Source organism: Sporobolomyces salmoneus, assembly GCF_050403485.1.
Source record: "Sporobolomyces salmoneus JCM6883 DNA, S_salmoneus_JCM6883_v1_ctg81, whole genome shotgun sequence".
NCBI classification, from domain to species: Eukaryota; Fungi; Basidiomycota; class Microbotryomycetes; order Sporidiobolales; family Sporidiobolaceae; genus Sporobolomyces; species Sporobolomyces salmoneus.
In genome coordinates this window covers 41021-61833 of record NW_027481082.1, presented here as the reverse complement: position 1 = coordinate 61833, position 20813 = coordinate 41021, and the positions used below count along the sequence as shown (strand labels likewise).

At 51.9% G+C, this 20813-nt stretch overlaps 8 protein-coding genes across 8 annotated transcripts; 5 read left to right on the top strand and 3 right to left on the bottom strand.

The window, feature by feature from the left end:
• Positions 1-795: 795 nt before the first annotated feature.
• On the bottom strand, positions 796-3979 carry JCM6883_001052 (uncharacterized protein; the record flags this gene model as incomplete). The annotated part of the gene is made up of 4 exons (XM_076635071.1): positions 796-945; positions 1019-1652; positions 1716-2073; positions 2137-3979. The coding sequence occupies 4 exons, from the start codon at positions 3977-3979 to the stop codon at positions 796-798; spliced, it is 2985 nt and encodes a 994-aa protein (XP_076484972.1).
• A 598-nt stretch (positions 3980-4577) lies between these two features.
• JCM6883_001051 (uncharacterized protein) lies at positions 4578-6449 on the top strand (the record flags this gene model as incomplete). The annotated part of the gene is made up of 3 exons (XM_076635070.1): positions 4578-4642; positions 4716-5140; positions 5212-6449. The coding sequence occupies 3 exons, from the start codon at positions 4578-4580 to the stop codon at positions 6447-6449; spliced, it is 1728 nt and encodes a 575-aa protein (XP_076484971.1).
• A 568-nt stretch (positions 6450-7017) lies between these two features.
• On the bottom strand, positions 7018-7427 carry JCM6883_001050 (uncharacterized protein; the record flags this gene model as incomplete). Its single annotated transcript, XM_076635069.1, has 2 exons — positions 7018-7135; positions 7237-7427. 2 exons carry the CDS (start codon positions 7425-7427, stop codon positions 7018-7020), a joined length of 309 nt encoding a protein of 102 aa, XP_076484970.1.
• Positions 7428-9353: 1926 nt separating this feature from the next.
• JCM6883_001049 (uncharacterized protein) lies at positions 9354-9632 on the top strand (the record flags this gene model as incomplete). Its single annotated transcript, XM_076635068.1, has 1 exon — positions 9354-9632. The coding sequence occupies one exon, from the start codon at positions 9354-9356 to the stop codon at positions 9630-9632; it is 279 nt and encodes a 92-aa protein (XP_076484969.1).
• Positions 9633-10703: 1071 nt separating this feature from the next.
• On the top strand, positions 10704-12479 carry JCM6883_001048 (uncharacterized protein; the record flags this gene model as incomplete). The annotated part of the gene is made up of 4 exons (XM_076635067.1): positions 10704-11115; positions 11300-11485; positions 11602-11765; positions 11829-12479. 4 exons carry the CDS (start codon positions 10704-10706, stop codon positions 12477-12479), a joined length of 1413 nt encoding a protein of 470 aa, XP_076484968.1.
• A 694-nt stretch (positions 12480-13173) lies between these two features.
• JCM6883_001047 (uncharacterized protein) lies at positions 13174-16731 on the bottom strand (the record flags this gene model as incomplete). Its single annotated transcript, XM_076635066.1, has 2 exons — positions 13174-15198; positions 15265-16731. The coding sequence occupies 2 exons, from the start codon at positions 16729-16731 to the stop codon at positions 13174-13176; spliced, it is 3492 nt and encodes a 1163-aa protein (XP_076484967.1).
• A 468-nt stretch (positions 16732-17199) lies between these two features.
• JCM6883_001046 (uncharacterized protein) lies at positions 17200-17808 on the top strand (the record flags this gene model as incomplete). Its single annotated transcript, XM_076635065.1, has 1 exon — positions 17200-17808. One exon carries the CDS (start codon positions 17200-17202, stop codon positions 17806-17808), a length of 609 nt encoding a protein of 202 aa, XP_076484966.1.
• Positions 17809-18380: 572 nt separating this feature from the next.
• On the top strand, positions 18381-20676 carry JCM6883_001045 (UBP-type zinc finger domain-containing protein; the record flags this gene model as incomplete). Its single annotated transcript, XM_076635064.1, has 12 exons — positions 18381-18551; positions 18667-18826; positions 18892-19038; positions 19104-19190; positions 19257-19284; positions 19350-19500; positions 19562-19682; positions 19740-19965; positions 20029-20152; positions 20218-20348; positions 20413-20515; positions 20584-20676. The coding sequence occupies 12 exons, from the start codon at positions 18381-18383 to the stop codon at positions 20674-20676; spliced, it is 1542 nt and encodes a 513-aa protein (XP_076484965.1).
• Positions 20677-20813: the final 137 nt, after the last annotated feature.

The window sequence follows — 20813 nt, the reverse complement described above, 5'->3', positions numbered from 1 at the left end:
CGACTCGAGATGAGCGAGATGAGCGAGTGAGATGACGGGGTTTGAACTTGTCGTAACGCGATCGGTTGCCGGTAGCGGTAGTTCAGTAGTGTCTTCAGTGGAGTCAGATGCTAACAGAGGTGTGAACACCAAGTCAGCGGTGGAGTAGCGAGAGATTAAGGAGCAACTGACCTTCAATCAACAATCGTTCTTGCGATCGATCCGGGTTGACCGGTTCAGCTTGCTACACCGTAGAGATAATCTAGGTCGAGGCGAGGGCATCATTGGGCCCTTGGGTGGACGATGAGGTGAGGGTCGAAAGATGAGCGAACAAGCTCAGAATATTCAGAACTCTCGCAAACTTCGCGAAAAGGTCTGGATTCCGCTCGAGTTCACACAGCTTCGGGCCATTTCAGCTCCCCACTGTAGTCTGGTAATCGCGCTAGTGCGTTTCTGAACAAGATCGCCAAGTTTCCGTTTGTTACAGAACTTTGCGATTCGCACGACTCTCACGACCTCCGTTTCGTCTCAGACGACTCGGACTCGGTCAAATCGCGGGGCAGATATGCTGTGGTATGAAGTGAAGACTAGCGCAATACTGGCGAGTATTTGTGTTTTCGCTGCTGAGAGAAAGCCCGGGCAAGGCAAGATAAGCGGAACAGTTGTTTACATTAAGAGGTCGGGTCATCCGACGCTGTGAGTATAAGAGCGGTACGAAGAAGACAAGGTATAGTACTAGTTGAAGCAGGAGAGTCAGTCTACTGCCAGAAGGCTAGTATCGAAAGACCAACTTTTGACTCACGCAAGGGTTCGATTTCAGCCGCTCATGTTCATTTTTGCGAATTCCTTATCGAGTTCTTGACGTTCTTGTTGAACTAACGATTCGAAGAGTCCGAGATCGTCACGAGGGAGACTAGAAATTACTGAACCGTCCCATTTGCCTCTGACCGAGCCGTGAGGGAATGTCTGCATCACGATTAAGTCCTCGTCAGTGATGAGCGGAAACACAGCTGCCGAGGCTGAAAGAGAGACTACTTACAGGGTTCTCGTAAACGTCTTTGAACCCCTCTTGACCCGTACCACCGAATTTGGCGAACGGTCGCACCCAATATCCGATCGCACCATTGTATCTCAACAGTGGCAGAATACCTTCGTTCCTTACAATCTCCTCAACCTCTCTCTTGATCTTAGCAATCTTGTCCTGTCCGTGTCCTAAAGCGACTAAATTCCCTTCGTTGACGTGGAGCTTCGAGGTTTTCTTCACTCGAATACACATCCCTTCTCCTTTGATATCGAGGACCGCATCGAGAGTTCCGTCGAGCCATGAAGCATAAACTTTGTCCTTTCCCGTGATACCGAAATGTTTGAGGCTTCCGTACGTGAGAATCTTTCCTTTCGGTCGCAAAGGGAAAGAGATTTCGCGGCTTGGTCGCGCGGCTGAAGGAGGAATCGGGGATAGTTCGATTCGGTAGACGGCGGAAGGGTAGAATGAGGTTGTAGCTCCATCGACCGCTGTAGACGACTGTTTCAGGTACTGGAAACGGCAGTTGTTGAACTCGGGTCGCAATTTTTCAAGGTAGGAGAGCAGAATTTCGTAAATGACGGGTTCAGGAGAGTCGTAGTTCACTCTGAGAGAACTGGCGAACGAAGAGAAGGTAGTACCGAGGGCGAGGCTGCGTAAGAGGATTCGGGATGATCAGTTCGAAGTCTCAACGTGCTGTTCGAAAACAACTCACAGATTGGCGTTAGCCGTACGCATAACCTGTCTCCTTTGATAAATGCTTCCGTTCGGCTGAGCCGCATTCACAACGAGAACAGGAGAACCATCGAAACTTTTGAAGGAGGGCTCCCTTCCAAATTCCCGATTTATGCCGCTTCCATCCGATCCAGTAAGTCCGAGAGCCTCGAGTACCTTGATGTGAGTCGATACGAGGGTGATTAACCCATTTCCTTCCTTCTTGAGTCGTTCGACCTCGAGAGTAATTCGGTTCGTGAATTCCGACTCAACTGTCTTCGACGTCTTCGCTGTTCGGTTCTTCTCGTCGCTGCCCTTCTTCGGTTTGTCGAGAACGTCGTGAAGAACCACCCACTGTGCTATAGGCGGTGCAATTGCCTTAGTACTGAACTGCTCGAAAGCAGAGCATGAAACGAACTCACTAGTGTCGGTTTCGGAGAATTGATGTTCGTTCCCAGCTCCGTTCACAACCTTCGTCAAAACGAAACGTTGCCCCCTCGACCCCTCCTTCCCAGGTGGGCAGTAAGCAGCGTAGATCGTCCTTGACGCGTCACTCCCAATCTCCCGAATGAGTTTTCGAGTCGACTCGTCGATCGAAGGGACGATGAAGTCTCCGGCAGGGTTCGTATTCAGAGGGGGATTCCAGATCGCCGTTTCAATAATTTCGAGGATTCCGACGATAGAAGATCGCTCGTCGACTTTCTCCTGAGGAACGAAATGGAGTCGAATTCGCGTCGTCATGATTGAACCAATTGAGTTGATTTTGACGGATCCCTCCTTGTGTCGGCGTCCTTCCTGATGAACGAAGGCATCTCGACGACCTCCTCCTCCTCCAAAGGACTTCATTCTCGCGACATCGGCTTCGGTGCGCTTCGGGACCGATTCGCGTTCCTCCCCTTCTTCGTCTTCCTCTTCATCGAAGTCGGCTCCTCCTCCCGAGTCGTCGTCATCGTCCTCTTCTTCGAGTTTGAAGTCCTCTCTCGAATCGCTTCCCTCCGATGCTTCTCCTTCGCCCTCTCCTGCCTCAACCGTTCCTTTCCCTTTTTCCTTCGTCTCCTCAGTTTTCTCTTGCTCCTTTTTCATGTCCATCAGAGCATCCTCTAGAGACCTGTACTGCTTTCCTCGTCTACTGAAACCCAAATAGTACTCCATCGGCTCCGGATTGTCGGCGTGACGATCGTCCAAAGTTCTCCCGTTCCAACCAGTCAGACCGACGTAATGATTCTTCCCGCCGAGAATCTTTCTGATCTGGTTCATCGCGGTTTGTCTCGCGCTATCGTAACCATCTTTCTGTAAACGTTCCAATTCGGCTAATCTCTTCTCTTCGATCTCCCTATCGAGCACCGTGGTGAACTTGATGTAATTGGTGGCCTGATTCGGGTTGAAGGTGGGATCGTGAGAAGCGTCGTAAGTGCCGTAAGCGATAGCAATCCTTTCGAGAATTTCGGGAAGGGGTAGAGAGAGGATATTTTGAACGTCGAGATCGGTGAGGGGGGCGGTGGGAGCGTGAAGGGTTCGGTGGAGGAAGGCGGCCAAGAGTTCGGATTCGGGGACATCGATCTCGGATCGGACGATGTAGAGACAGACCGAGGTGACGGCGGTTTGGAGACGGGAAGAAGTTGACTCGTCGAGTTCCATCTCCTCTGCGACCTTCTTCGAGATTCTCTCTGCGACTAGCTCCGCTGCCATCTTTCGAATCCTCCAGTTGTCTTCTCGCCTCATTCGATCCAACTCGATTCCCGACGTCTTCGGTTCGGCTTCTTCATCTTCCATTTCATGATCCGCGACTGAGGCTGGAACGGGAGGAGGTGGAGGTGGAGGTGGAACGATGGGATTGGGAGGGAAAGCGAATGATAAGGTAGCTCCAGCCGAGTCGGAGGTCGAAGAGACGAGGGTGGTTTGATTCCTCCGAGCAGCGACGACGTTGTCCATGCGTCGAGCTGTCGCTTTCGCACCCCTCGGAGCGCGAGGTGTGAGGTTGTACAGGCTGGAGTACATGGTCTTCGCGCGTTCAGGCTGGTGATGCTCCATTAGGAGTTGAGCAAACGGCGCTGCTCCATGAATCTCTTCCTTCTCCACCTCGTAACCGTATCCGTTGATGATAAACCCTCTCATACTTTCAGGTACTCGCACGCCATTGCCGTCCCTCAGATTGTATTGGTCGACGAGGATGACGGCATCCGTTCTGCTGAGGGTCGGGTCCTGAAACTTGTAGTGAAGTTCAAGTTGAGCGGCGTCGTCCACTTTCTTTTTCGTCGGTGCCATATTGAGGACAGTTCAAGTCGAACAGGGACGAAAGCGAGTGGGACGAGTGGAAGAAGCAAAAAGGGAGGTGCTTGATTGCGAGAGGGAACCGACAATTCACTGACTTTTTCCTCTCGCCATCTTCATTTGCTTTTCCAGTGCGGTCGATCGTATCCTATCAGGTAGGTTAGGTACACGGCGAGGGGGTAAAATGGCCGTGAATTTGGATCATTGAGAAGAGACCGATCACGTGTGCTTTCAAAATTAGACAACTTTCTCCCTAACTTCTCTCGCCTCTCTCCACTCTATCCCACGTCCACCTACACCTCTCAACTACACACTCATTGAATCTCCTCTACTCAGTCGTGCGAAGTGCGGGTAGGACGTCATGGTTGCGCCCGAGGTTTCACCATGGTTGATTGATCTGGAACTCAAGCCAGTCAGGTGTGTTCGCTTTCTCCGCCCTTGGTGAAGCATGAGTTAGATGACTGACTACTATGCCTCGGTCTCTGACCTCCCCAGTTCCGTTTCCTCCACACGCCAGAGCTCTCTTTGGGTTCTTCTCGTCTCTCGCTTCTTCAGCTGACCTTGTTCCCTTTGCATTGTTGTCCAGGCTCTGATGCTCGGAGATATTGATATGATTACTCACTACAACAAACTGGTCTTGGAACGTGAATCGGCGTTGTGAGTCACTTTTCTCTCGCGCGATTCTTTCGACTTTCTCTTGAAGTATCGCTGATTCCTACGATTCCGATAGGGTTCAAGACGATGACGAAACGAGATTCTATCTTGCTCTACGCCGTGGCAAACTTCTCGAAGCCATCGAGAATCGTCGAAGGCGCGACGAGCTCGCAAACAGTCTCGCCAATCTTCAAATCTCGCATTCGGTTCCCAAGCCTTCCTTCGGCAGACCACCTTTACCGTCACCAACGTCTCAAGACACTCTCACTCCCTCATCTCCCGCCGCTGAGCGTGTCGCCCAACAAGCGATCTTTCAACCCTGCATCGCCACTCCCGTTCCTTTCATCTCAAACGCTTGCTCTCAACTTCCCTCGACGTCGTCGACGCCTTGGTATTCCAACACTCAACCTATTCAATATCCTTCGGAGCGTCCATCTCGATTGATTTCTGAGGATTCTCCGATGGATTTCGAAGAACCTGAGTCATTCCGAACCAAGAAGCGTAATTCTTATTCTCTCCTCAATCCTGGCTTCGATCTTTAATACTGATCTTGAGATGGAATCCTTACATAGGAACGATGGACCCTACTTCGGACGCTCAGCCGTCGAGGAAGGCAAAATCGAGAAAAGTTCGATTCGCCGATCCATCCGCCTCGACTCGCGCTCCCTTTTCTCCCTCTCCGTCTTCATCTCGAGTCCACACCGATGACCTCGCTACTTCGACCTCCTTTGATACTCCCTCTCTCTTCGCTTCCGCCTCTTTGGCCTCCTCTTCAACGGGACCCTCCAACTCTGCTGGTTTCCGAAACTCTACCACCACCAACTCTCTCACGCAACGAGAAAAGCTCGCGGAGAGGAAACGACAGAAGGAGGAGGAGGGCGCGTCGACGCTCGCGGCAGCAAGAGCCAGGTTTAACTCGATTCCTTCAAGCTCTCGTCGTCGTCCTGCAAGTTCTTCATCGACGGTTTCCTCTTCCGTGTCCGCTGTCTCTCCGGCCCCTCCTGCGACCACTTCATCCGCGACGACCCGCGGAATTACCAACGCATCCTCTTCCTCCGCTCCCTCCAACTCTCGACCTGCACCTGGTAGAACTCTGCCATCTCTCTCACAAGCTCAAAGCGACCAACTCAGGCGCAGTCGTGATGAAGCTCGCCAAAGACTCCAGGTCACGTTGAAGAGGAAAGAGCAAGAGACGATGGATTCAAACTCTCGATCGACGTCTCAACCTTCCCGACCCTCTCTCTCGTCCCTCCCCTCTCAATCCTCTCATCCCTCTTCGCAACCTCCTCCTCTCTCGGCTCATCACTTCCCGACGTCGATTAACTGGCCATACGGTCTCTTCGACGACACTCAAAGGGTGCGATTTCGAAACCCTCCGGGAGCGTGTTTCGGATGTTGGGATGAGGGTCACAGGGGTTCTTCTTGCCCAAATTACGGTACAAAGACGGACCGGAAGCTTAAGAAACTGCAGGTTTACGGAATACGAGTTCCGGGCAATCAGCTTTTCAAACTCGTCTCGTTCGGAAAGGACGAAGACTTGGCTGCAGCAAACTTCGACAACCCGTCCAGCCCTTACTACACCGCTGGTGAGGGAGAGCGAGCCCTTTTCGCCGATCCTTCTCCGAACGGAACTCCTTTGCAATTCGGCAATCTGATTCGTCGTCGTTACACTCAACCTCCTCCTACGGCGACGACTCCCTCCTCCCTTCCTCCAATTCCGACAGCTGCTCCAACTCCGACTCTAGTACAACGCTCTCAAACTCCCAACCACTTTAAAAAGGGCTATTATCAGCAAAGGTTGGGTGGCTGAGTCCTCTCTCCTCTCCCTCTCTTCTCGTCACTCTTCTCTGTTGTTGTATCACTCTCTTCGCTCTCTCCAATCAGTTCTTCATGTACCTGCTTTCTCCCTTGTCTCTTCTCTCCTCTGTCTGGGTCCTCGGCTTGATACCCCTCAGCTCTGTCTCGTTCGTCTTTCTTGTCTAAATTCTGTCTCCATTCGTCTTTCTGGTCTCTACTCCTTTTTAGTACCTCTTCTGTTCCTTTGTGTCTCCTTCTCCTGTCTCTACATATACCCGGTGGTCACGGAAGAAAGTAATTCTCGCTTGACAAAAACTCTCTCTCTCTCTCTCTTCCTCTCTCTCTCTTCCTCTCTCTCTCTCCTCTCTCTCTCTCGCTCTTTTCCTGCTGATTCTTGATTTCTGTTCCCCTTTCCACAAAAGCTCCCGGTTTTGATTCTCCGATCGTCGAGGAATCTCCCTCTCAATTCAGTTTCTTTCGGTCTCCTCAATTCCAATTTCCTCCCAACGAGAGAGCTACCCATTTGAAGAGACAATGATACTGATCAAGGCGAGTTGAGAGAGCGGCCGTGAGATCCTCGCTCAGAAGATTGCAGTCTCGGCATCACTCTCTTCGTGAGCCGATTCCTCTGAGTCGTATTTACCGGTACCGGAAGAATGAAGTCCTGCCGCGTTTCGTCTCCATGAGAATTGAGGGAATCTGTAACGAAACGACGAGCAAAGTCAGCACATCAAGAAACGAGAAGAGAAGTCAAGGGAAGGGAAGACGTACCCGCTAGTCCTCGATCAATCGAAATGTACTGTTCTCGCTGATGGCTCGCCCGAGAAGGAGTTGATAGAGATGAGACGTAGCGAGGCGAGGGAGAATGGTTGATGTTGACGTCGACGGGAGAGGATCTTGCTTCACGCGGAGTTGACAAAACTTGCTCGACGACGCAGCTCTTCGCACGTTCTCCCTCACCCGGAATACCTTCGATTCGTTTGATGACCATGTCGATGCCGAAGGAGAGATAAGAGGTCGTTCTCGCGAACTCGACGGAACGGTTTAAGTCGACTATCGGAGTATCGGAGTCGGAGAGCGAGATTCGAAACTGGACACTGAAGAGACAAATTGTCGAGAATGTTGTTGCAGGATTCGGTCGATCGATTGAGGAGCGTTGTTGTAGAGTTGCCAGGCCGTTGTGTAGCTGTGATAGACCGAACGACGGGAGAATTCGAGGGAAACGTTGAAAGAGAAGATCGAAAAAGTGTGATTCTGCTCAAACGAAATCAATCATCAGGAATTGTTCTTGCCCAATTACTCAACAGTACTAGTATCGGAATGCTGACGAGAAGCACCGACTCCTTCGCCTCCCCATCGCTCAATGAGCGAGATCCGCCTCCCTTAACTTGGTAGAGATTGTCCCGCCTTCGTAAGTTGACCTCTCCTCCCTTTCTCCAACATGACGGCAATCGGTCATGAACAACATCGAGACTGTCGCAATGCGTTGAGACACAGCGAGAATCGGAAGGGGTGGGAGGAACGAGAGAAGATCGAGGGGAGAGTGAACGACGGTGTAAAGCAGAGAGGGGGGTAGAGGGAGGGGGACGGGAACGAGGATCTGGGGGTATAGAATCGGATCTACCACGTATCCAATCCGCGGGCAATACCATCGATCTGATTCCGCTGTTCTGACACCTCAAGCGTTCCGATCCCAACATGCTGAGTCATCTCACGAGATCACCCTGATGAATCACAGTGAGGTCGTTAAATGGTTCAGCAGATTGGAAGCCTGAAAGAACGCGAGAGCAGAAGCACGAGGAGCCTTGATCAAGTGACAAGATGTCGAAGGGGCCAAATTGTGACTAGTCAGCGAGGGACGAACCGCTCGTAGAGTTCAAAGAGACTCACTGATTCAGTCTCCCGTCCAGAGGCTAAGCTGACTTGAGCTGATGCATTGATGAGTCGCCGAGGTTGAGCGGAACGATTGTTGTGACACGATGGGAAGAGAGTCGGCGTTCGGAGACGCGCAAGAGCAAGGCCGAGTCCAACGCTGCGTGATGATGTTCAAGCTTTCGATGAGATCGAAGTCGACGGGTTGAAGTGACCGGAGATGGAGAAGAGAAAGAAACGATCCCGCCTTGCTCCCTCTCTCGAACCTCGCACTCGGTTCTCTTTGGCTTCCTTCGACGCGACGACTCACAACATGCTACAACTCAGCGACTTCGGCCCTCCTCAACATCAGCCGCACCCGAATCCTCCGATCTCCCAAGGTGTTGTTTTCGCTCATCGTTCATCCAGCAATGACCCGTGCGCTTCAAGGACTAGATCTCTTGCATTTTAGGATGCGAACCTGATCATAATGAGGCCGGGTCTGCGCTGGAGGACGTTACAGCAGAACGTTCTCCTCGAATCCTTCACGATATGGATCGACATTGGAATCGCAAACGGTATCGAGGCATCAAGATGGAGGACGATACAAGGGGGTTCAGATTGAGTAAAAGTATCTCCGAGAGAAAGAGGTAAGTCTTGTTGATCTCGAGTTACAGTCACGCCGATTGACCAGTTCTCATTTGGTTCGCAGACTTTCGTGTCTCGCTCACGACGACGGAAGCACTTTCCGTCGGACACATACTCCGTACGAAGTAGATTGTACAATCTCCAAGACGAGGCTGTCAAGCTCCCGGTAATTCACTCGGTTTTTCCTTTCTCTTTGCTCCGAATTCGATCTCTGATTCTCTCTCACGGTGTACCAGCTTAGATCCTTTTTGCGACGTCGAGGAAGATGTGTTGAGGGCGCTTCATGAAAGTGAAGGTCCAGTTGATCGGAGAGGATCGCTTGAAGACGCAAGAAGCGATCGTTTCTCGTTAGTCACTCTCTTGCCCTCTTTCAGTTTGCATCTTCAGCTCGGCCCTGACGCTCGGTTCCCGACTAGCGATGACGACCTCGTTCGTAATCTCCCTGAGCTTATTCGGGATCATGAGTGCTTTCGAAACTCGAGGTAGATCGCTTCTTTCCTGCTTCTTCTCTTTCTTCGCTTACATCGGTCTCTGCAAGATCTTCCCCCTTCCCGAATTGACTCAAGAAGATTGCGACACGATCACTCTCGGTCCTTACGCAAACACGATTCCCTCCGAACACCTCCCTTCGACGCTGTATCAAACGGAATCGAGCGACGAGAAGTCTTCTTCGAAGCTCAGCGATGGTGAAGGATAAGTCGAACTGGTTGTCTAAAATTGTTTCTCTAGTTTTTTGTATCTCTCTTTCGATGTTGCTTTTTCGTATTCGTTTGTTTCCTCTGTTGATGGGTTCTGTTGCTGTGCTAGACTCTGTGGGACTGTTTGACATAGATATATCCTGGTCTCCTCTTCTTGTAGTTTGATGGCCATCGAGAGGTTTTGAGCAAGAAACAGATTCTGCTACAGCAATACTCGGACCACACCGAGAAATCGATTGCGCTACTCTCGCTTTCGTTCAGCCCTTGTTGAGCCCTGGTTCCACACTGAGGTTTGTCGCCTGACGGCTGCTTGGGAACAAATCGGTAGAGAACAGTAGCCGAAAGCTTTCGACAACTTCCGACTTCCTTCGCGTCTTCCCAGAGCCAATGGGCGGTCCCAATAGCTGCATAGAGTATGATCACTACAGAGCTTGTCTCGCCGGAGGTAGAAGAAGGGAGTTGAAGAGAAAAGTCCTTCGCAACCTTCCGCGAGGACGAGCTCAAAATCACGACTGCTTTCTGCCTGAATTACAACTTGCGATTTCCTCACGATTGACGCACAAAATCGACGCATCGCATGAACGGTTCGCTGTCATGACCTCGGCCTCGTGCGAACGACCTCGTCGATCCGACGCGAAACCGTTGCAACTTTGCAACTTTGCAACTCTTTTTTGTGAATCGTATGTATGTCCGAACGAGTAAAGAACGTCTGTCTGCCAGGGTATGACGGGACTGTTGCGCGCATGACTCGCGTTCGTGTACGAAAGCAAACTTACAGTATCTCCCGAGCAGTCGAACACCTCGAGGTTGAACGAGTGCGAGAAAGATCGCGTGAAAGAGGCGGTGCAGTGAATTGCTCTCGGGCCAAAACTGTTCTCCCTGGTACAGTAAGGAGGGTTATCAAGCGAAGCAGACCTTCTGCCAAAACCCACGAACTTGGCGAGAGAGAAGAGCCTGAGCGCAGTTTTTTCTCCATCTCTCGAACCTCGGGGAGCACCTCTCCCTCCTCTCCACACCTTCGATCCGACTCGACTTTCGATACCAAGCATTAGAGCCCACTCCAGTACGAGATGAGGCTACCAGTCTTACCGATCCCCCTCCTGCTCGCGCTCCTCTCTTGTTCTCCTTCAACTTCAGTGATCGCTCGTTCCCCTGCGTCTCTCCAACCTATCTCCTCTCAACCGCCTGTATATCAATTGGAAAAGGTATCTGGATTCGTACGACTCAAGAGGCAGGACATTTCGGACGGAACACCGGGAGGATTGGGAGGAGGAAGTCAAACGGGCAGTGGAACAGGAGGAGACTCAACGACAGAAGGAGATACGGCGGCAGGAGGAACTGGTGCAGATACCACAACTCAGGCAGCCACGACGAATCCACCGGCGACGACGACTTCGAGTCCCGCTGCAACTCAAAGTTCTAACGTGCAGCAAACGACCCAGCCCACGACGCAACCAGCTACGACGTCCACCAGTGCAGCTCGTAAGTTCGAATCCTTCACTCACTCGAGCAGGAAGAGAGATGTCCGCGAATCCGGGCAATCGCGTTCGGATCTCGGTTTCCCTTTCCCAACCATGGGGCGGTGTTCAGCTCCGAAGGGTGGACAATATGAGCACCATTGATGACCCATGAGACTATACTGACTCGAATTGATCCCATCGCGTAGCAGCCGAGACGAGTCAGACAACTTCCGCTCAGCAACAAACTTCCACTCAACCAACTTCGGTAGCCCAGACCAGCAGCACCGGAGCAGCGTCCTCTACCACAAACGCGCCAACGTCTGATACGAGCGTTACATCGTCTCCGTCGAGCGTGAGCACTGATTCTTCAGCATCGTCGGCCGCTTCGAGTTGTAAGTATTTCGGTTTCTTTTTTCACATTTCGCAGTCTCTCGGCTCGCAGTCTCTCGGCGCGCAGAGGGTACTCAATCAGAACTTACATTATTCTCCCTGTCTCGCTTAAATGTAGCTTTCAGCACCTTCGAGGTAACTTTCACTTCGACTTTTACGAACGCCGACGGAAGTGTTAGCACGTCAACCGGAACTCTTCAATCTGCTAGTGCCGTACCGATCAAACAGAACGAATCGAGTAATACTGGAAAGATCTGGGGTATCGCAGGAGGTGTCGTAGGAGTGAGTTGCAGATCGAACTTGTTCTCCCATCTCTCAAACTGACCAAAACTTGTTCTTTCGCAGGGTGTTGTTGTCATTCTCGTCGGTGCTTTTCTCATCTACCGCATGTCTCAACGTCGGTTCTCGAACCTAGATGATCATGTCGACGAGATCAAATGGCCTGAGCTCCAGCCCGACGGACAAACCGTATCAACCGCGACTTCGACTTTGAAACCTCTCGACACGCACAGAACCGGAGGAGCTGGTATCGGTGACGACGGAGACGACTGGGATTCTTCCGAACCTTTCATGGCGAATAACAACGGAGGAGGAGGAGAACAACGTCGATTTTCGAGCGGGACTCTGCTCAGCATGAGTCAAAACACGCACGATGCGAGTTACGAGCAATTAGCGATGGTCGATCAAGGAGGATACGCTTCTCATCAACCTCAAGGCCACTACGACCCGTTCCTCGGCCCTTCCTCGGCTCCTTACCCTCCACCTCAAAACGTCTACCCCCCTTCTCCCTATACTTCTTCTCCTTCGATCAACGGGTCACCAAACTTGATGGGCTCGTCACCAGATCTCAGATCTGGACCTATGGGCGCACCGGGAGCTGGAGGAGCGATTCGAGAAGGATCACCACCACCTCGAGACATGTTTGCCGCGAACGACGGGTTCCGCTCGGCTTCCCCTCAATCTTTCAGCGGTAACTACCGAGGAGGTCCTCTATAGGCGAATAGGTTCAGAATCGAACAGGCTTCTTCTTGCTTTAGAGAAACAGACACTTAATCTTCCACTCGCAAATCGAAAACCCAAAACTTAGATCGCGCTCTCCCTTCTTTCAATCTCTCGCTCTTGGAACTTCTCGTTCTTCTCTTCATAACTTTACGACCTTTCACTTGCCCTCTTCACGCTCTCCCTTTTTGTCGGATACCTAGACTTTTTCCCTCCTCCCACTCCTCGATCTCCCTTTCTACTTGTCGTTCACTTACCCATGTCTCATCGTTCGCTTCTTGGCTTGTTTTAACTCTACAATTTCGTTCGTCTATCGTTACTTTGTTTTTTGACCCCTCTGCTCGCAATCTCTACAGTACCTCGGTCTTCCTGCAACTCCTTCGTCTCCTCCGAGCTCGATTCTGCTTTTCTTCCCTCGCGATCACGTCAGCATCTCGATAGGTATCACTCTCAGCAGCTCTCTAAAGACAACCATGAGTAGAGAGTAATCAAGATGCAAGTTTCATTTTTCGAAGAAGCTGATGCGAACGAAGAGACCGGGAAGACAAAAGAGTGCCAAGTCATGAGAACGTGAAGAGAGGTACACAGAGGATTTGGGGACAAACAACGTGAGAAGGACATAAGCGGTAGTAAGGGATCGTGAAAAAGGGGACGGGTTTTTATACAAGAAGAGGAGAGAGAATCGCGATGTCTAATATCGACTGACGAGGTCAAAGCTCCTCGCTCGTTGAGGGTTGAGGTAATTCGTATCGATCGGGCTGAGCGCATCGTCATCCGTCGACTTCTTCTTTCCTCCAAAGAACGAAAACACGGTCGACCTCGTCTTTCTCGCATTTCCTTTCCGACTCCCGACAGAGGAGTATCGATCGCGTTCGTCGGCCGAATCGGGAGGCGAGAGAGGTCGAGACGGGAATTGTACGAGAGAGTAGGCGGATCGGGATGCGCCAGATTGGTAATTTGGATAGAATTGATTCGGTTGGGAAGATTGAAATTGAGGACTTCGGAGCGAGTTGTCGTTTGGTAGCGCAGGAAGACTCTTCTGTAATCGAGGTTGTGCGACGGGGTAGGTTGAATACGACGCTTCTTCACCTTGAGCGAGAACTTCTGCTGATCCTCCTCCTCCTCGGTCGTCTCGAAGCTGTTGAATTTCGGGCGAGTTTGTCATTCGAGGAACGGCAAGGAGATCGTTGATCGAGTCGAAAGAAGGACGATTGACGCTGTCTTTACTCGGGTTGAGGCGTCCGTTCGAGGTCGTAGCAGGCTGAGTTGGCTTCGATCGAGCGGAAGAATAGGACATGATACTTTGTCGATCTGCAGCGTTCGCGATGTTCGATCCGGAAGAAGAGGGTAGCGGCATCGCGTAGGATGATCGAAAGTTCGAGGGATGAAGAGGAGGAGTGTAAGGGCCAGTGAAAGAATCGACGGAAGAAGTCGAGGAAGAACGCTGGTGATACCGAGGTTCGTTCGCGAGAGCAGACAGAGGAGGAGGTGGAGCGAGTTCGTCATCGTCAAAGTGGGGCGTCGGTCCTCCGTTACCTCGATTGATAGGTCCTTCTCCGGTTGGCGTCGCGGGAGCGGATTTTGATAACGATCCATCTCGATCTACCTTTTCGCTGCCTCCAACCAACTTGCTGAAGAACCCTTTGATTCCCTTCTTCTTCTTCTCCTCTTTCGTCGAAGTTGAATCGTTCATTCCTTTTGCTCGATTCGCCGCCATTACTCGATCTCGTTCCCTCAACTCGGCGTGTCTTGCGACTGAAGGGTCCGACATGTTGAGTCCTCTTCCTCCTGGGTAAGTGTCGTAAGGAGTCCCCATCATCGATTGAGGTTGATGGTACGAATAACCTCTTTGAGCGATTCCGATCGTCGAACTCGCGTATCCCGAGTTTCGGTACGCTCCTTGACCTCCGGAGGCGAACATCCCGTGTTTGTCTTGCGACAGGCCGAGATGCATATCCATCATACTCGCGGAAGGATTGAACGACAAGACCGATTGATTACTCGTCGAGTTTCGGAATTTCGACCACAAAGATGTCGAGGATCTTCGACCTCCGTAGTCCCGATCTTCGACGTTGAGACTGTTGCGAGCGGGAGAGAGGCTGCGAGGGGAAGAGATCGATCGCAAGTCGGTTGTCGATCGAGCGAATTTCGGCAAATTGAACTTCATCGAAGGAGCGGGAGATTTCGTCGAAGTCGGAGGGGAAGGAGTATCTTTCGAGTAAGAGTAACGTCGAGAAGATTGGGACGACAGCCAAGGTTGATCGCCGTAAGAATAAGATTGAATCGATGCACCGGAATTCGCGAGAGACGGATGAATGTACTGAGGATGAGTCGGGTATGCATTCGAACCGGCAGATGGACTGGGTTGAGGGTAAGAATGGGAATGGGTCTGAGGGTGTGGTTGATGAGGAGTCGGAGGGGGAAAGAGGGAAGAAGCGTTGGATTTTCGATTCGTTTCGTCGACGAGGTAGCCTCGAGATCCTCCGCTCTTTGCTCGGGCTCGACCCCCTTCGTAAGGTTCCGGAGTAGTCGAGATCGGCATCTGGAACGTAGATGCCCGGCTGCTTCGGTTCTGAGACGGAGCGTGATGCGAGTCGCGAGAGGAAAGAAGGGCTGATTCTCTCGCGTGAGCTTGTCGGTCGAGTTCGATCATGTGTAGTTGAGTAGCGAGGAACGTCTGTAACGTTTTCCATCGATGTGCCGCAGCCGGTGGATTCTGTGAAACAAAGATAGAGCTCAGTCAAAGCGCGAGATGTAACGCTTGAGAATGCTCTGAGCTCACCATCGTGGTCCAGGCTTTGAGGTTCGAACTCGTCAAAGCTTGCCCTCTCCCCAGCTTCCGCCTGTTCCCCATCGGTCTGAATCCGTTGCTCTCCCTCGAATGATGACTCGTATTTGTTGTACTGTCTCTCCTCCTTTCCCCTCCACTCTCCTGACTCTCAGTTCCGTTTCTCGTCCCTGGACCTCGTGCCCCATCGATATTGACTTCCTCCGCGCTCTCACGGTCTTGTTCTCGTTCCCACTCCAATTGTTCCCTCCAATCTCGATCGCTCTCCCTCTCCCAAATCCCATAACTCGTAACGTCGACATCGGCCATATCTCGATCTCTCATCATACATTCGACGCAAATCTCGGGTTGAGCGACTAAATGAGGAGGTAAAGTGTTCGTTCCTCCTCCACCTCCTGTTGTCGGGTTCGGAGCGGGAGCTCCTCCACCACTCGGAGCGATTTGCATCGTCGAGCCTCGACGTCCTTGTTGTTGGATCGTCGTCGCGGGTGTCGAATCCAAGTTTGGACTCGAAGGTCCGATTGAACTTCGAAAATTCGCGACGGGAGAAGTTGCTCCAACGCTTCTAATGATTGAATTCCTGCCTACTCCAGCCATATCACTCGGCGTGATCGGAGTCGTGTTGTCTTCGAGGTAATACGATCTTCGATTGTTATCACCTGCCGCAGAGCCGGGATAAAGGTTCGAAGCCGATTCGAGCGGAGTCAACGAAGCTTGAGGTGGAGGGGTTCCGACGACTTGATCTGCGATCGAGAGTGGTCTTGTCGACTGCAAGGGAGTTGGCGAGAGAGAGGATCGCGGGACGGCAGCTCCAGGTCCGTTTCGATCGGCGAGGAACTCGGACTCTTCCGCTGGACCCTGACCTCCTCCTCCAGTTGCGCTATACGGAGATGTACTCGTCGTGAGCAAGTTCCCCGTAGATTGACTTCGAACGTGAGGTGGATGCGGAGCTCGATCCCGACTGGGCGGCCTATCGTTCGGCGGCAAATTTGGGGGAAGATTGAAAGAAGGGAAATGAGCTGATTGAGTCTGTCGAGGTGAAGGTTCGGAAGGATACTGTAACCGTCCAGAAGGGATCCCGGTGAAAGAAGGGTCGGCCGTGACTGGAGAAGGGAGAGGATAGGGAGAATTGTTTCGATTTGTCGAGGGGGAAGGGGAAGGGGAACTTCCGGTGGGCCATTCTGCTGAGCCAACGAGCGGTGAAGGCGTACCCGTCGCTCCTCGTGAACCTATCGAGAGGGAGAGTACTGGAGGTTGCCCGAGGCGGTGCTGAGGAGGAGTCGGGGAGGGAGCGGGAGAATGGAGCGCGTAAGCGGCTCCGGGTGGGAGATATCGCTGGGACGAAGATGTAGAGGCGTAGGGCGGTGCGTGACCAACTGGAGGAGCTAGCGATTGCGAGCTAGAGAAGGGAGGGATGTGATTGTCGGAGTTCCCGTTCGAAGGCAGGGATGACTCCTCCATTGCTCGTGGAACGACCGTGAGCCACTCGGGTCGTTTCTCACGCTAGCCTGGAACCCTTTCGACCTCTGATTGAGCGCCTGTGCGAGGGGAAGAGGCAGAGATTTTAGCGTCAACTGGTGAAATCGAGAGGGGGGGAACAGACGCGTAAACCTCTCGCGCTCGAATAGATGGGAGGTACTCACTGTACTTTGTGTAAACACTGTTGCCCTGTGTCTATGGTCGACTGACGCTGAACGCTGAGGACGAGTCGGGAGTCGCGATGTGAATGGGGCCGAAAGGGCGTCGAGACGCTCTCTGAATCGGGTCGAGTTAGCTGCTGACGACGGACTCGTGCCGTTCTGGGTGTATCGTAAGTCGAGGCGTAAGATGAGGTCGGCTAGCCAGTTCGGTCAGAAATGACAGAAGGGACTCCAGAATTTCGAGCTGCTTACTTCCCTTCCCTCATCGCGCTTTCGTTCTAATGTACCGATGACGACGAAAGCACCACCAGGCTTCCCCTCGGACGTGACCTACATCACAACTCCAGTCCCCTCGCGTCTCCTTCCTCCCGCCCTCAAACTCATTTACTGCTCTCCATCACCTCCAAACTCGCTCCCGAACCCACCTCCAAGGCTCCAGATTCGCAAGATTATAGATCCGAAGCATCCGGCGTGCGGTCAATCGGGTCTGTTCAATCATACGGGAAAGAAAATTGAACGGGGAACTTGGTTGCGAGACTACACGGGACTCGTCCATTTGGAGAAAGAAGCAAACCTCTCATCCGACTACGATCTATCGCTCGAACGAATCAGGGTTGAAGGGACCGAAGGAGGGGTCGGAGGGACCGGAGGAGAATGGGAGACGATTGGCATCGATGCTGCGCATACAGGAGCTGAGGCTCGGATGGTGAACGATTACCGCGGTACAGGGCTACCACGACCGAACGCGCTCTTCGAACTCCGAACCTGGCAGCTCCCGAACGGCAAAGGACAGGCGAAAAGGATGGCAATCTTCGCGGGACCGCATGGAATCGAAAAGGGAAGTGAAATCTGCGTCAGTTACGGCAAAGGCTTCTGGGACAACCGCGAGTCGTCATAGTCTCTCCTCCGACCGTCGCCTGTTCATCGCGGCCCCTCCCTTACTCTTTATCGCCCACTATCGTCTTTCGCAAATCTTTACTTTTATACCCCTCCCCTTATACCTCTATCTATCGCATGTCTATTCGACCCAACCTAGCATTCGTCGTATTTAGTCGTTCTCCTCGGTTATGGCTGTCACTGAGCAACAGGATTCTTAAGCAAAGAGACTCGAACTCGCAGGCCGTCGCAAAAGTTCTCAAACTTGTTCAAGGCTGCCGATGGTCTCCAGAGGAAACGGGGCATGCGACTCTCGCAAGTTATCACTGTATACTCCATGAGAGTGGATCGCACGGAAAGCGACCAAAAAGCAGGACTTGCGAAAAGTGACGGAATGCGCTGAGTCCAATATTGAGGCATTTTCCTCCCTTCCAACAAGTCGACCTCGAAAACTACTTCCCGCCTACCTCCCAGCCTCTACTCCATCAACAGACTCGCGACCGCAATCGGCAGAACCCGTCCTTCCAGTCTACGCTTGCGCTTCCTCAACCTCCAATTCTGAGCGACGGAATGGCTCAAACGACGACGACAACGATGCTCCAGCCGCCTGCACCACCTTTTCAAGCTTCCATCAGTCCTCCAGTAGCTCCACCGATCGGTTCCTGTCAACATTTCAACGATTGGCTCAACTCGCAAACTCCTCATCAAACTCTCGAACGTATCAAGCTCCTTACTTCTTGGTCTGCGAGTTTGAGCCACCCTACCGTGTGTACAAGCTTCCACCACTCCCTCCCGAGCTTGAGAGCTGATTAATCGACGTCCTTCGACCCACTTCTTCCCCTCGACTTACCCCCTGTCTTTTTCTCTCTCTCTTTCGCAGATCCGACCCTCTCGCCCTTCTCCAACTTGCTCGACTTGCTCTCAGATCTCCCTCAGACCTTTCGTATGCCTCACCTGCGCCACCCCTTCTTGCGGAAGTGCCGAATCGACTAGTACTTCGCACGCTCAGAACCATTTTCGAAAACAAAACCATTCAATCGGTGCGTCTCGGTCCTCTCTCACGCGGCTGCTCGATGCTGACGTGGTGCGGTGTTCGAAACCACAGCATGGGACTTGAGATCGGAAGCTCTGTTCTGCTTCCCGTGTCAAAGTTATGTTTCGCACAAAGCGACGAATCGAATCAAGTTGAATGAAAGGTTCCGAAAGATGGATGATTATTCGAAGCCTCTCGAGACATCTGCTACCGGTCCTCGTAAGTATGCAAGTAGTCTCTCTGCTCATACGGCTTCTGACGAATGTAGCTTCTACCTGAAACAGAGAAAAAGAGGAAACGGAGACACGAGAACGAAATCTCGGCAGAGATCGAGCTTCTACAGTCTGATCAGACGACCACTGTAGTTCCCGGTGAGTAGTAACTACTTGAGCTCGTTGCATTGAGCACTCGCTCATGTCATCATCCGCCCACGAAAGCTCGCGGAATTCGAAATCTTGGAAACAGGTGAGTCTTCGCTTGTTCAACGGGAATCTTCTGCTCGACGTCTGACCTTCTTTCACTGTTGCCAGCTGCTACATGAGCGTCATCTTGCAGTCCTTCTTCCTCAACCCCTTCCTTCGAGCCTATTTCCTCTCGGATCGACATAATCGATCTCAATGTCAACGAGCGTTCAAAGGCGAGACATGTCTCTCCTGCGAGGTTGACTCGTTGTTCTCGGAGGTCAGCAGCGTGTTGCTTTCTTTCGCTGCGTTTAGACGCTGAACGATTTTCGACGATTCAGTATTACTCTTCGCCTCCGAACGAAGCATTGGCTCCGACAAAGTTCCTACACGCGTTCTGGTCGAGCTCGTATGAAGCACTCGGTTATGCGCAACAAGATGCTCACGAATTCCTGATCTCGAGTGAGTTCTCCCGTATCCTCATCAATTCTGCACATCTAACTCTCGTCTCCGTTTCAGCTCTCAATCTCCTGCATTCGCATTCCCCAGACCCAACAGAGAACCCTCTCAAGCAATGCCCCTGTATCATTCACAATACCTTCTCCGGTCGAACTCGATCCCAAATCCGCTGCGGTCGATGCGGACACCAAAGTGAAACGTTCGAGATGTTCCTTGATCTGAGCTTGGACGTACGGGATCGAGGCGCTGGGAAAGACTTGACGAGGTTGCAAGATTGTTTGCAAAGGTGAGCAAAATTTTCTCGTGAGCTCGGAACTCGAGAAACTGACAAGTCGAACCATTCACGCAGCTTTACAACGGCGGAGAAGCTACCCGCGAAGTATGATTGTGCAGCTTGTGGAAACCCTCCTGAACAAGCGAGTAAACGATTGAGCATCACGGCCCTTCCGCAAGTTCTCTGTGTACAACTAAAGGTATGTCTCCCCTCGCTCAATCGTGTCAACTAACCGGTACTGACCTCGTGCGTGTCCGTTCACAGCGATTCGAGCACACAGCCTTGGCGGGAGGCGGAGGAGGAGCGAAAATCGATACTTTCGTTCAATTCCCTCTCGAACTCGACATGACTCCTTACCTGAGCGCGAACCTCGATTACCCTACTCTGGCTTTAAAGTGAGTCTAGTACTACTCGCAAGAATGTGAACGCGAGTGCTGATGGTTTCGGTCGAATTGACAGATCTCCGACGAATCAAAACCGATACAATTTGTTGTCTGTCGTCGCTCACGAAGGTTCACTGAGTCAAGGTCATTACACAACATATGTCCGAGGTACTGATGATGTGAGTACACTTTCCATGTCTCTACAACTCGCTCGGACGGTGCGCTGATTCGCGTTGCGATCGTTTAGTTTTTCCACATCGACGACGAGAAAGTCCGTCGATGCGGTTTGAAAGAAGTTCAAAGCTCGAAAGCTTACTTACTCGTCTACTCTCGCATCTGATTTCCGCATTCACCTGCTTGTATCCTCTTCTTGCACATCGTTCTATCGTACTCAATTTTGCATTTTCTTCTCAGCTTTATTTTGGTTTGCATCACTTATCAGCTCGTTCCGCATTCTTTTCTTTGCAACCGTCTCGT